The sequence below is a fragment of the Balaenoptera musculus genome, chromosome 5 (assembly GCF_009873245.2).
Source record: "Balaenoptera musculus isolate JJ_BM4_2016_0621 chromosome 5, mBalMus1.pri.v3, whole genome shotgun sequence".
Classification (NCBI taxonomy): Eukaryota; Metazoa; Chordata; class Mammalia; order Artiodactyla; family Balaenopteridae; genus Balaenoptera; species Balaenoptera musculus.
The window spans coordinates 58888268-58900517 of NC_045789.1; the positions used below are offsets into that span (position 1 = coordinate 58888268).

General features: G+C 33.9%; 1 protein-coding gene across 9 annotated transcripts in view; it reads right to left on the bottom strand.

The window, feature by feature from the left end:
* Positions 1-10494: 10494 nt before the first annotated feature.
* Positions 10495-12250, bottom strand: part of ADGRL3 (adhesion G protein-coupled receptor L3) — an 851742-nt gene continuing 849986 nt past the window's right edge. For all 9 annotated transcript variants that reach the window (XM_036853251.1, XM_036853252.1, XM_036853248.1 and 6 more), the window contains one exon: positions 10495-12163. In XM_036853251.1, the coding sequence (XP_036709146.1) occupies positions 12103-12163 (61 nt within the window). In that variant the 3' untranslated portion in view covers positions 10495-12102. The remainder of the gene's footprint in view (positions 12164-12250) is intronic.

The following is a 12250-nucleotide window of genomic DNA, read 5'->3' on the forward strand; positions in this document are numbered from 1 at the left end:
GTTCTGTTGCTTAAAACCAAAGGGTACTGAAATACTCATCTAGTAAGAGAGGAGAAACTAGATCACAGGTGAGGCAGACATGTTGCAGTAGAAAGGCCTAGCCAGGAAAATATTTTAAAAATAACATAGTAGAAAATATGCTGATCAGGAAGCCCTGACTCAAGAATTAGCTCCAGCATGAATGAGCTATGACATTGGACAGTCACATGTCCTCTGTAGTCCTCAGTTTACTTATCTGTGAAGTAAAGGGATTGAACTAAATGATTTCAAGGGTTTTTTCAGGTCTGCAATTCTGTGAATTTACACTGTACATAGGGAAAACAAACGGCTTAGAGTGATGAGTGGAGAAGTTCAGAGAGATGGATGAAAATGACCTAGAAAAAAAAAATGTGGTTGAGGGCTAAGACAAAGGTGGGTCTGGGAATTTTGAGAGAAAGAAGAAACGAAGAAAAGGACTATCTGATGAGTAAGTCTCTAGACTGAGTGAGAGGAGATGTTGCTGATTTTTGGAATTAAAGAAACATCAGATAAGATAGAAATGACTTGTGAAACACAGACATAAAAGGGGAAAACGAGTAAAACTAAGATTAAACATAAGAGGGAGACCGAGAATGAGATTGATAGGTAGGAAAAGATTAAAGAGAAAAGAGATCTCGTATTTCTATGAGATTAGATGAAATTTAGCCTGAATCTGAGGGAGACTGGTCAGGGATGTGGTCAGATGGAGGTGATGACTGCAGAGAGGAGAGGAGGGCTTAGGTATAGCTCTGTGAAAATAATGGGAAAGAAAGCTTTCTAAACATAACCCAATAATTTATATAAAGCAAACATGAGAAAGAAGTGGAATGAATGATATAAATAATTTTTCTGCTCCCCTTGTAAAATATCAATATTTTCTATCATTGCATAATTGAAGTAGCTATCATCAAAAAGGAGTTAGAAAAAAAAGAAAAAAAAAAAGAAAAAGGAGTTAGGGCACTGGATTCTTCTGAAATATGTGTCAGAGGGACTTCCCTGGTGGTGCAGTGGTTAAGAATCCACCTGCCAATGCAGGGGACACGGGTTCGAGCCCTGGTCGGTGAAGATCCCACATGCCGCGGAGCAGCTAAGCCCGTGCACCACAACTACTGAGCCCACGTGCCACAACTACTGAGGCCCACGTGCCTAGAGTCCGTGCTTGGCAACAAGAGAAGCCACTGCAATGAGAAGCCTGCGCACTGCAACAAAGAGTAGCCCCTGCTTGCTGCAACTGGAGAAAGCCCTCGTGCAGCAACAAAGACCCAACACAGCCAAAAATAAATAAATTTAAATAAATAAGTAAATAAAAATAAAATAAAATATGTGTCAGATATTTGTATTAACAATTTGTATACAAGAGATAAATATATATAATTTATATGTAAATTGCATGTGAGTTGATTATTATCCCTGCGGTTCTTTTCCCTGACCATAGCAGACATAAATAATACACCATGGAATTCTTTCTTAATCTTAGATGCAGCCTTCTGAAGACGTGCTCCAAACAGGCATTACCATCGGATTACCTGTCACCAGAGTAAAAACTATTTGACACCCTATCACTTTATCCATGAAAGTTATGCGATAAGTAACTTGGTAATTTAGATGTATTAGTTCTATATATTATTACTAACCATTGAAGGAGAAGACTAGTGGTTGTGAGAACCCAAGAGAAGTGGTTATTTCTATCCAATGAATGGTTACTAATTTTTCTCTTACCTTCTATGGGGTCCTCCATGCTATTCCTGTTTAGAGAAACTTTTAGGAATCAATATTAGCTGTTTACTAAAACTTAAAAAGAAGAATGTGAATTGGGTGGCCAACAGCTAAACATAAGCTGGGAGTTACACTGAAGGAACTCGATTTACTATCATGCATTTTAAATAATAAAAAAAATATATCCTTCATCAATTTACAGCTTTATTCTGTGGAATCACAGTCAATTCACTTTTACAATGAGTAGATTTTTGAATAGCCGTGACACTGTACTAAATACCAGGTAGATATATGGTCTGATAACAGTCAAATTTCCAGGGAAAACTTGAAGAGGCTTTTGTTCCATGTAAATAATTCTGATATTTATCTGTGAATTCTGCATGATTTAAAATTAATAACTGACTTCTTTCTATATGATAATATTCATGGACCCTGAAAATGGTGATAGAAATCCAGATATTCTGAATAAGAGTTTTTGTTCTATGAATTAAAAAATGAAATATATATTTAATAATCCAGTTGATTTTTATTTTGAGAAACACAATTGTTGAGTAAAAACTCTTTGTCTCCAGCTGCTGTAGCCAAGTGGATATTTGATATTGGAAGATAGGAAGCTATACTAAAATCAAGGGATTCTATGATTAGGGCAGAATATTTAAGCCATCATTCATCTTATTAATTGCTCTTTCTCTACCTGAAGATTGGGACCATACATTTAGTGGAGAAACTTTTGTAACATTATTTTATGATGAGTTATAAAACCAATTAATATTGGAGGAGTCACACCTCCAGCATCTCATTGATGTAAAATACTCGGGGAAAAAACTCAGTTGCAACAAAAATATTTTGGGCAGTGTTTTACAAACTGAGTTCCATGGGTTAATAGTTTTAAATTATTGCTCTTCAGGTTCCTTGAGGATTTCAGGACCAAATTAGTTTAGGAAACAGCATGATAAATAGTCTTCTACTTTGCAGCGCATTCTCTGAAATCTTGTAATAAAAAAGCTGTTTTACTTTAGCCCGACATCTGCCAAATGTATTTAAACTCAAAAACATTTTTTTCATCAAATGAGACCTGCTGAAAAACAAGACACACACACAGAGTCTATTTAGTACTAACCAAAAATCTGTTTAAGAGTTTTCTCGAGAATTTAATGTGTGCCAAGTACATTATGTATCACATACAAATTAGGTATTGAATTTACTTTAGAGATGAGAGGCCTTATTCTTAGAAAAGTAATTTGTTCAAAAGTATAGAATCAGTGACACTTCTCTTTTTCTCTCTCTCTTTTTATTTCTCCCAACTGCCTGGTAAAATGGAGTTTGCATAAACTTCAAGCTCTTTAAAAGCAGGCTCCATGTTTTTTTAAGGTTTCCTTGAATGTCTCTTCCACCCGTTTATTTAAACGACAAGGGATGGGTTAATCTCTTTTCAACTAATCATTTAGTTGATGCAATGTAACATGGTTAAAAAAGAATAAAATGGACTTTAGACTGAGAGATTTTGGTTCAAAACTTACTAGCTTTATGACTCTGAGATCTGAATTTCAACTTCCTTCATAAAGCAAGTATGAAAAAAATCTATTTCACCATATTATTGAAAAGCTCAAATGAGGCAATGTAAAGTGCCAGGCACATACAAACCACTCAGGAGCTGCTAATTTCTCTCTGTTTCCTATTTGGAATATTTTTTATGAAAATGTATTTTCAATATTATAAAGTAGAGGCATCTAAATTAGATTACTCTAGCTGATATTTGTACTCATATTACTGATGCTAAGAGTTAGTAAACTAAATAATCAGAATCCCTGACACTACAGAATGATGGTTATACAATGTCTATCTTTGTGATCCACAACGTATACTAATATTTATTGTGCTCTTTATTCAAAAGAAGAATAGCACAGAGTTCCTAACTCTCCTTTGGACCAAAGGTTCATTGGTGACTGACTCTCCTACTACCCAGTTTAAGATTAGGAGAAATAAATTGATCAGGCAGCAGATATAGGACTACATCTAATTATATCACATCATTGGCAAACTTTAAGGGCAAACTTTAAGTTCTTAATTTAACTTCCTATCTTCCTGGAAAGAACAAATCGACATACAGACACCTTGGGTGGCAGCAGTTCTCTGGAAACATAAAGGAAAAAGCCTCACATTTTATTTTCAATATATGAGAGGAGGTTGAAGGGTGTGGGGATAGTAAGAAAATATACTAGGAGTTCATGTTTCAGTTATTATCCTGCAGTTCGAAACACTGTCCCCAAACCAATGTTTGAGTATTACCATATAATAACAGTGACTACATCACTTATTGTTCACTGATATTTTTTATTGAGGTTTGTAGCTCATGAATTTACATGTGATTGTACAGAAGATTTAAAGGGAAAAAAAAGAGGTTGGAAAGGTTGTACAAGGGGAAAAAAATCCAATAGATTGAAATCTGGTGGGTGTATATGGTAAGATTAATGCCATGTGTAATATATGAGAATGTAAGAGACCAAAGCTTGCAATAGCTATATTCTTGTTCCTAAAAAATGATTTTTCTTATCAATGAGAAATAGCCTAATTAGTTGTTAGTTTTTAAAGTAAACTATCATTTTTTTAAAAGATGTATCTTGAATTAGATTTAATGCTTGGCAAGTGGGAAAACAGTATGAAAAAACTTTTTGAATTATCCTTCCATCTTCCAATACATTCACAGAAGCCATTAAAGGAAATCAAGTTGACCCTTTCTACAATACTTGTCTTTGTAGTTCATAGGCAAAGAGCAGTGTTAGAATATACAAATAAGACTTGTTTATAAATGAAAACATTCTGATTGCCCACAGCTGTTTCAAGACATATCATCTTTTATTACTTAGGATGGTAAAGGAAATCTTTATTTTCAAATGCGGCATGAAAACCAACTTTAAATGTTTTTTTCCTCATCTCTTGATTCATGATGTCATTCAAAACATAAGACATTGTGACAAGTTGAAATTCAAGGCATTAAAAATGTTCTAGAGGACTAGGCAGTGGTCCGCATGAGAGGACACTCTGTTCTAGTCAGTGTATCCTGAGTTCCATCCCCAAAGACCTCTACCTACTATTAAAGAGTTGATGGCATTCATGAATTTTGCCATTTTTTTAGGTCAACGAATACATTTCATTTTGAAGCCAGGACTATTTTACCAGTTTCACCTTCAGAAGAATCAGAGGAATTTTTAACCTTTAAAAAGCCACTTTGGGTATGGATTTTAAACATATTTCCTTGCCAATGTATTGTGAAATTCTGCAGTCTTGGGCCACTGAGACAAACTTAACTTCTTTAAAATTTAAAATCCTCCAATACTGGACTAAGTGTAATCTTTAATAACCTCTCCCTCAGACCACAAAGTGGAACGTTCTCGTTTCAAAATTTTTCATTCTGAATGACAATGTTTACCTAAATTAGATACTTAGAAGACAGCTTTACTTTCCTCTTCTTTCAAGCTCTTTCCTTTAGCATTCTAGAATGAAAGAAGCATTGGAATACTTTTAGACACATTTGGATTATGGAGTACTTTGATAACATATCATGTGTACAACTGTCTGCAGAACTTTATGAATTGACTACAATAATTGAAGAGAGAGAAGGACTTGAGAGTAATATTTTCAGCAGTGTAATTATTTGTTCAGTCTCAAAGTAATATTCATATATATAATGAATTATCCTATGACTATTGCTTGGTTATGAATTATTTTGCACAACATACATAATTCCAATTTAATATTAATTTAATGTTTATTAGAAAGATTCATAATAAAGCTCTAAAAGGTACAAAGCTACTAGTAGCATTAACTGCGTTGGCATACAACAGAGTAAGCAGATTAGAGAGTGAACGTGAATTGAGGCAAAAATACTTAGACAAGAAATGCCTAAAGAGTGTTAAAAGTGTTTTAGTGTTTTCTGTGGAATCAGCAGGTTAAAATTATAATATGGTAAACTTCAATTTTATTTTTTTCAACACATCAATAGCATTGGGTACAGTGTTTAAGATTTTTATCACTCTAAGGAATTCTATTATTTTTTTCCTGGATAATTTTTCTCTGTATCTCTAATTTAGGTCCAGTTACCTCACCATGAATTTGCCAACTTGGTTCTGCTCACCTGTTCATATTGTGATTGAAAAGACTTTGTTATCTCAATAGAGGTTTTTTTCTTGTATAGTCTTCCTTGACTTCTTCATGTAAATCAAAGTTCTCCTTTCACATGCCTTCTTAAAAATCATAGTTTGTATTTACCTAAATGTAATAAATATTCTAAAGGGACACAAATTAAGAAAAATTTGTGTGATGTAATATTAAGAGAGAGAAAGAAACATCACAACATAGTTGAAATCAAGACATTTGAATAATAACAAAGATCCTAGATGTTAAAGAAGTGCTGACTTTTGACTCTTTTAAAAGAGGGAATAGCAATAACTTTATTTCAAATGAGAATATGCAAAACCATAATAACTACCTGTCTCATTGCAAAAATCACAAAGTTTACAATAATGTAAACAAGCTATTTCCTTTGCAGGCTGGAAATAAAAGGAATGGAGTATGTAGGTATGTGTATAGGTGAAAGTTGAAGATTGATTTCCCTTTTAAAGCAAAGAGGAAGTAATCAGGTTAATTAGTAAATAGGAAAGATTCCTCTTACAGCCTAAGCAGGAAAGAAGCGGCTACAAACACTTTAACTTCTTCTAGTCTAGAAATGAAAATTTAGATATTTAGCAATATTTTCCAGATGGTTTAATAAGGACCTATTTGCTGATTACAAAATTGAATTTACAGTTTGGATCCATCAAATCTATTTTATAAGGTCAAAGAAGCATCTCACGTAGAATTCATTTGCACAAAAATTCTTCCATAAACCATTTTGCAAAGTTGCTGCTTCACTCTTGTGCTTCTATGTTCCTAATTTACTGATGTGCAGAAATCTAACATGAGATATATTTAAAGTATTACTTAGAAATGCATAAGAATTATTTATGTGGTGAGTTATGAATTGGTAAACATGAACTAATTAATTCTTAATACCTTGATACTATAATATACTGGGAAGATCATACATATTGTTATTTTATCTAAAATATTTTTGTTAGAGAAGAAAGGACATTCATGTCAATATTTTCAGAATTGCTCAAAATCAAATTAGGGTTTGGGTTCTTATTTTTTTCCTCTCTCTAAATTTCTCTCTCTCTAAATTTGAATTGACTGCATTGTAGTTCTGCAGTGTTTTGTGCTTTTTGAAGAATGCCCCAAGCAGTAGCACTTTGGTACACTACTGATGGACAACTTCTAAAAATGAATTATTCTTTCACTAATAGGAGGTGATGATTGATTAATTTGAAGTTGATCCTTAGACAACCCAGAAGAAATATTTTTCCTCTCCCTTTTGGTCTCTATAATTGAGCAAAAAGTCAGTCTTTGCAGTTTTTAATGTCATTTTTTAAAAATAAGCAAATTAGTCAATGGATCTGAACAAGCATGGGGGAAAAGCTGAAGATATTGCCTAAATTTATGTCTATGGGTTCTTTATTAAAATTACTAATTCACTTACATGCTTATCTCCATTATTATGAAAACATGTTACACCAAGTTAATATTAAAAAATTACAAAATGAAATCTCAAAGACTTTTCATCAATATGTCAACATTTTTAGATTAATGGGGAATTTAAAAATACACATCGTAAACTACATTTTAATTTAAGTCATTGTGAATTTGTATTACAGGAAGTTAAGGGGTTTCCATTACCTGCATTTGATTACTACATTTTCCTCACTATTTTTATCTCAAGATGATTGTCCTCCTGCCAGTTCTTTTTTGTCATTATGATTATTTTAGCATAGCAATTATTATTTAAGTATAGTATTTTTAATTTTAGTAGAGTGAAAACAAAGAGGGATGTTCAAAAATTGAATTGGAATTCCAGCCTATTCCCCTTCACAAAATTTATACTTCTCCATAAATATTATCAGTTAGGAATGTGAGCTGTGCAACAATCCAACAGCTTCTGAATCAAATAACATGAGGTTTGTTAGCTAGTGTCCTAATAAAGTATCAAGTGAAATAGACCTCAAAGAGGAAAAAAAAGTGTAAAATGTTATGAAAATATTATTTTACTTGGAAATAATAATTTGTTTCATTGGCATAACTTTTACTTCCAGGTATCCAAATAATGTGCTATGTATGTATAGTATATTTGATGAAAATTCACTTCTTAATGGCAAATCAGATAAACACATCAGAAATATGCAAATAAGGTCATGAATGTCACAGGGTATTGCAAATATAGAGTCAGCCAAAGATGGCAAAAAATGAGAAAATTTTAAAATTATTAATTTATCAGTCACTACACATGAAAATGCATGTAAAACAAAGATTAAAGTTCAGGAATTCAACCCTTGCTAGTGTAAAGAGGACTAAATGAGTACATGTTAGACATACACAAATTTCTATTGAAATGTATACATAATTAACTTTCATCCAGTTTTGTTTTCATTATAGTCATATTCAATTTGGGGGAATAATATCTTCATGTGAAGGTCTTTGGGATCTTAAGTCTCGCTGAAAGCACACCAATTACAATGTATGCGAGTTCAAAAATCTCACCCTTTCATCTTGATGTAAGAACTTGGTAGTAACTAACAGGACTGAATGGCTTTCCGTACCAGTTTATGTATCCAAGTGATTTTCTTCAATTTGGACTATGTAGAGCTGGGAAGCTATTGGCTTCAAATTTCCCTACAATGAAACACAAAAGATAATGGGCAGGGAGGTAGCAATAGCAGAAAATCAGAATCGGCAGCAACAGCAAGCTGAATTGAGGTAGTTTCCCCATTATTCTGTGAAACTAGCTTCTTATTGATGGAGCTGCTTTCATATAGATTACTGTTGGATTGGCAAAACTAGCATAAATACTCATAAATCCACAGACTACATTTGTGTTTCTGAAGTTACCTTAAACATGTCTAAAAAGGATTCTTTCATTACCAAATGTATTCTATGTAACAGATAGGCTAACCACCTTTCAGGTGCTAATATTGTCATAAGTGGTATGAGAAAACCTAATTACTATTAAAGCTTGTGGTTCTCCTGCAACTTAGAGAAAATCTGTAGACTTAAAAAATACTTACGTCAAGTGACTAAAAAGGAATGGTACATAAGATATTTTGAGGTGATATTAATTTAAGGTTATGATATACTCTGGCCAGCACAGAATTTTTTCTTTTGTTATATATTTTAAAACTGTATGTATAGATTACTGGCTATTCGCTAAACTACTCTTTCTAATCTTAAGAAATTCATTTATAAGTGGCTGGTGCTTAAATTTTTTTTGAAAAAATAAAGAAAAAGAAATTGCCAAGATATCACATAACATAACAGAAATTACAATTTGGCAAATTCATTCTAACTTTGCCCTAGGAGGGTCTCCATGCTTGGACACTGCTGGTAAAGATTCTTCAGTAATTGGAGATCCAGAAAGTTTCTTTAAAAGGACTTTTTCCCTCCCATTTTATCCATATATAGAAAAACAAAAAATTGGCAAAAAACTGTCTTATAGTACCATCTTTATAAAATGGATATTCTTCTTGCCATTATTCTTGCATTTTTAGCCAATTGAGTGAATTTAATATCCAACATCAAAATGAAGCATACAAGGGAGGAAAAAATATGATTCCCCCCTTCCCCAGTTCAATACTTAAATCTCTGACTGAAGTTGACTTATTTATAATAAGCTGTGTGACTGCAGTTGGCTTATAAATAAGCACATAGTAACCTATATATTAACCTGCTCGAAAGTACGTTATGCATCTTATTTCAGCCAACATAAACATGCCCATTCCATTTTTCTGGATTATTTTGCAAAAACTGTATAATTTTGTGCTTAGTTTAGGCAGGTTGATTTCTTTTGCATGGCTCATTTGGGCCATAGAGGATTAGCAAAGTTTATATATTGAAAACAGAAGGAAAGACGAGAAAAATGAAAAGAATAATTAATCATATAGTACATACATCAATACAATATCTTCTAAATCTCAATCAGTTGTTTATTGGTTGGCAAACAAGTTTCACTTTTACAACAAATATTAGTAATGAGGTCATCCAACTTTGAGACCATACAAAATGGATCATAAGTTTAAAAAAAATTATATGTGCTGCTAATTTACCTCTTGTATTCCTACATTACTTAAAATCCTGTCAAATAAATAAATTTTCCTGTTAATAAACAGAAGAGTTTTTTAAAAAATCACTTCAAAATAATTGACCTTTCGATTCTTTCTACGAGGGAGTGAATTTCTTTTAAAAATTGGTAGTGCAGGTGCCCACTTGGGGAACAGACTGAGCATTCAGCACTTTCACACCCATGGGATACCATTTTTCACATGCAGAAGCCCCACTAGTTCTATTGACACCTCTTTACTTCTAGAATCATAGCTACTCTCTTAGTGATGAACTGCTTGCCAAATATGCTTTGCATTACAACAGATGTGCACTGTAAACAGAAAAGTTCTTCCTGCTCTAATTGCAAAAATGTTCTTGGAAATATTCTGACTGAATAAAGATATATAGTGAGGGAAGGAAGTCTAATTTTATTTATTTTATTTTTTTTGTAAAAAATAATTTGTTTGCATTACTAGAAAATGATTCTTATAAAGTGATAGCTTCATTTATTTATTTATTTATTTATTTATTTTTTGCCATGTGAAATTTTAAAGAAAAAAAAAGGCAAAAAAAAAAAAAAGAACAAAAAAAAAAAAAAAAAAAAAAGAAAAAGAAAAAAAAAAGAAAAAAGAAAGGAAACTTTGCTCTCTTACTGGTAGACAAACTTGCAAGACCAGCACGAAAGAAAAAGAAAATTTCTTTTTTCCACTACATTAACAGGACTCAAATTCTGGAAGAACAGAAAGCAGACTACATGTGCAATGCTAGTATCTGTACATTACATAGAATTGTTCAAATTTTTTTTCTGCCATTAGTTTTATCATCAGTTAATACAGCAAATCATAAAATATGCATTTAGCATATAATTCTAGAATTCCCCTCCATTTCATTATCGATTTTGTTGTTTTATTTTGTACACCTCAGCTATTCCCGCTGTGGTGAATTCAGGCTGTGAGCGACTAAAAACCACTATGTGATAGTTTGCTTTGATTTTATGTTTGTGCAGCACTCCAATCTAGATGCAGCATTGTTACTAATTTCAAACAAGTGTTCTAGCCTTTTAAAAAATCAGGTCCTTGTAATTATAGTAACAGAGCATCAGAGATGTTAGAACAAACACAACATAATTCAACAAGGCCACAATGAGCGCCATTTTCTTCAAATCTCGTTCATTAACATAATGAAGTCTCCATCTGAGGGGGGAAGGACGGGAAAGAAGCTGGCACAGGGGAATTTCAGCAATTATCTTTCTCCCCTGGGCTGACCTAAAAAAATCCCAGTTTAAAAAGAAAAAAGAAAAAAAAAAAGAAGTCTGAGAGTTTGTGTTTGTCGTTTAAGAACAGCATAAAGATTTAGGAGTACACACATTATTACCACTGCTTATATCAACTCAGAACAGTCAACCAGGTGTTAGCAGTTTTGTTGGCTTAAATTTCTGTCATCTTCTATAGGCTAGTGACCAAATGAGCAGGTCCTTTTGAACTCCCCTCTGGAGGGGTCCCATCTTTGTTTGGAGGAACTATAAATCCATCACTGCTACCGCGACCTAGCTGGTAGTAGGTATGCAGCTGATGGATGTGGTTTCTGGAGCCTAGGTTTGGCATGCTTTTGTAGTAAACATCTTCGGCATCACCACATTTGGCCGGTGGGGGTTCGGTCTGGGTGCTGGTGGTAACGCTCTCTGCGGCAGGCACACCAGCCAGTGCCGGCATGCTGGTGTAGAGAGAGTCCCTATGGGGTGACTGGAGATCTTCTGTGTGCTCGTTGGTTAGCAAAGGGAAAAAGCTCTCACTGTGGTCTTGGGGGATCCGCCTTCTGGTGTAATGATGTGGCTGGTGGTTCTCTGTGGAGTAAACTCTTGGGGGCAGCAAAGGAGCATCAGATTCCTCATGAATAAGTTCTAGGCCCAGACTCTCCTCATGGTTAAAGGAGGTGGCATCATCCAGGACAATGGCATCATCTTCACTCCCACTGCCCAGGTTATTCACCAGCTTGTTCATCAAATTCCTGTTCTGTTCGCTGGAGCGCTCATGGTTATTCAGGTAAGACGGGATATAGTTGGAAGTGAGTTCCTTCAGAATCTTTTTCTCTAGGGCGGTCTCGTTATGGTTATAGCCACGGTCTATGATTTGCACACAGTTGCTCAAGTATTCGCCACTGGCAATGCTGTAACTATTGCCATGGTTACCATTCAGTGGTAGAGTATCCATGACACTTGTATCCCTGGCATTGTTCAGAAGCCCCTCTGAAAAAGATTACAAAACATCATGACATTTATATCCAATTGGCCATAGAACACACACACAAACAGAAAAGCAAAAACACCCGACTA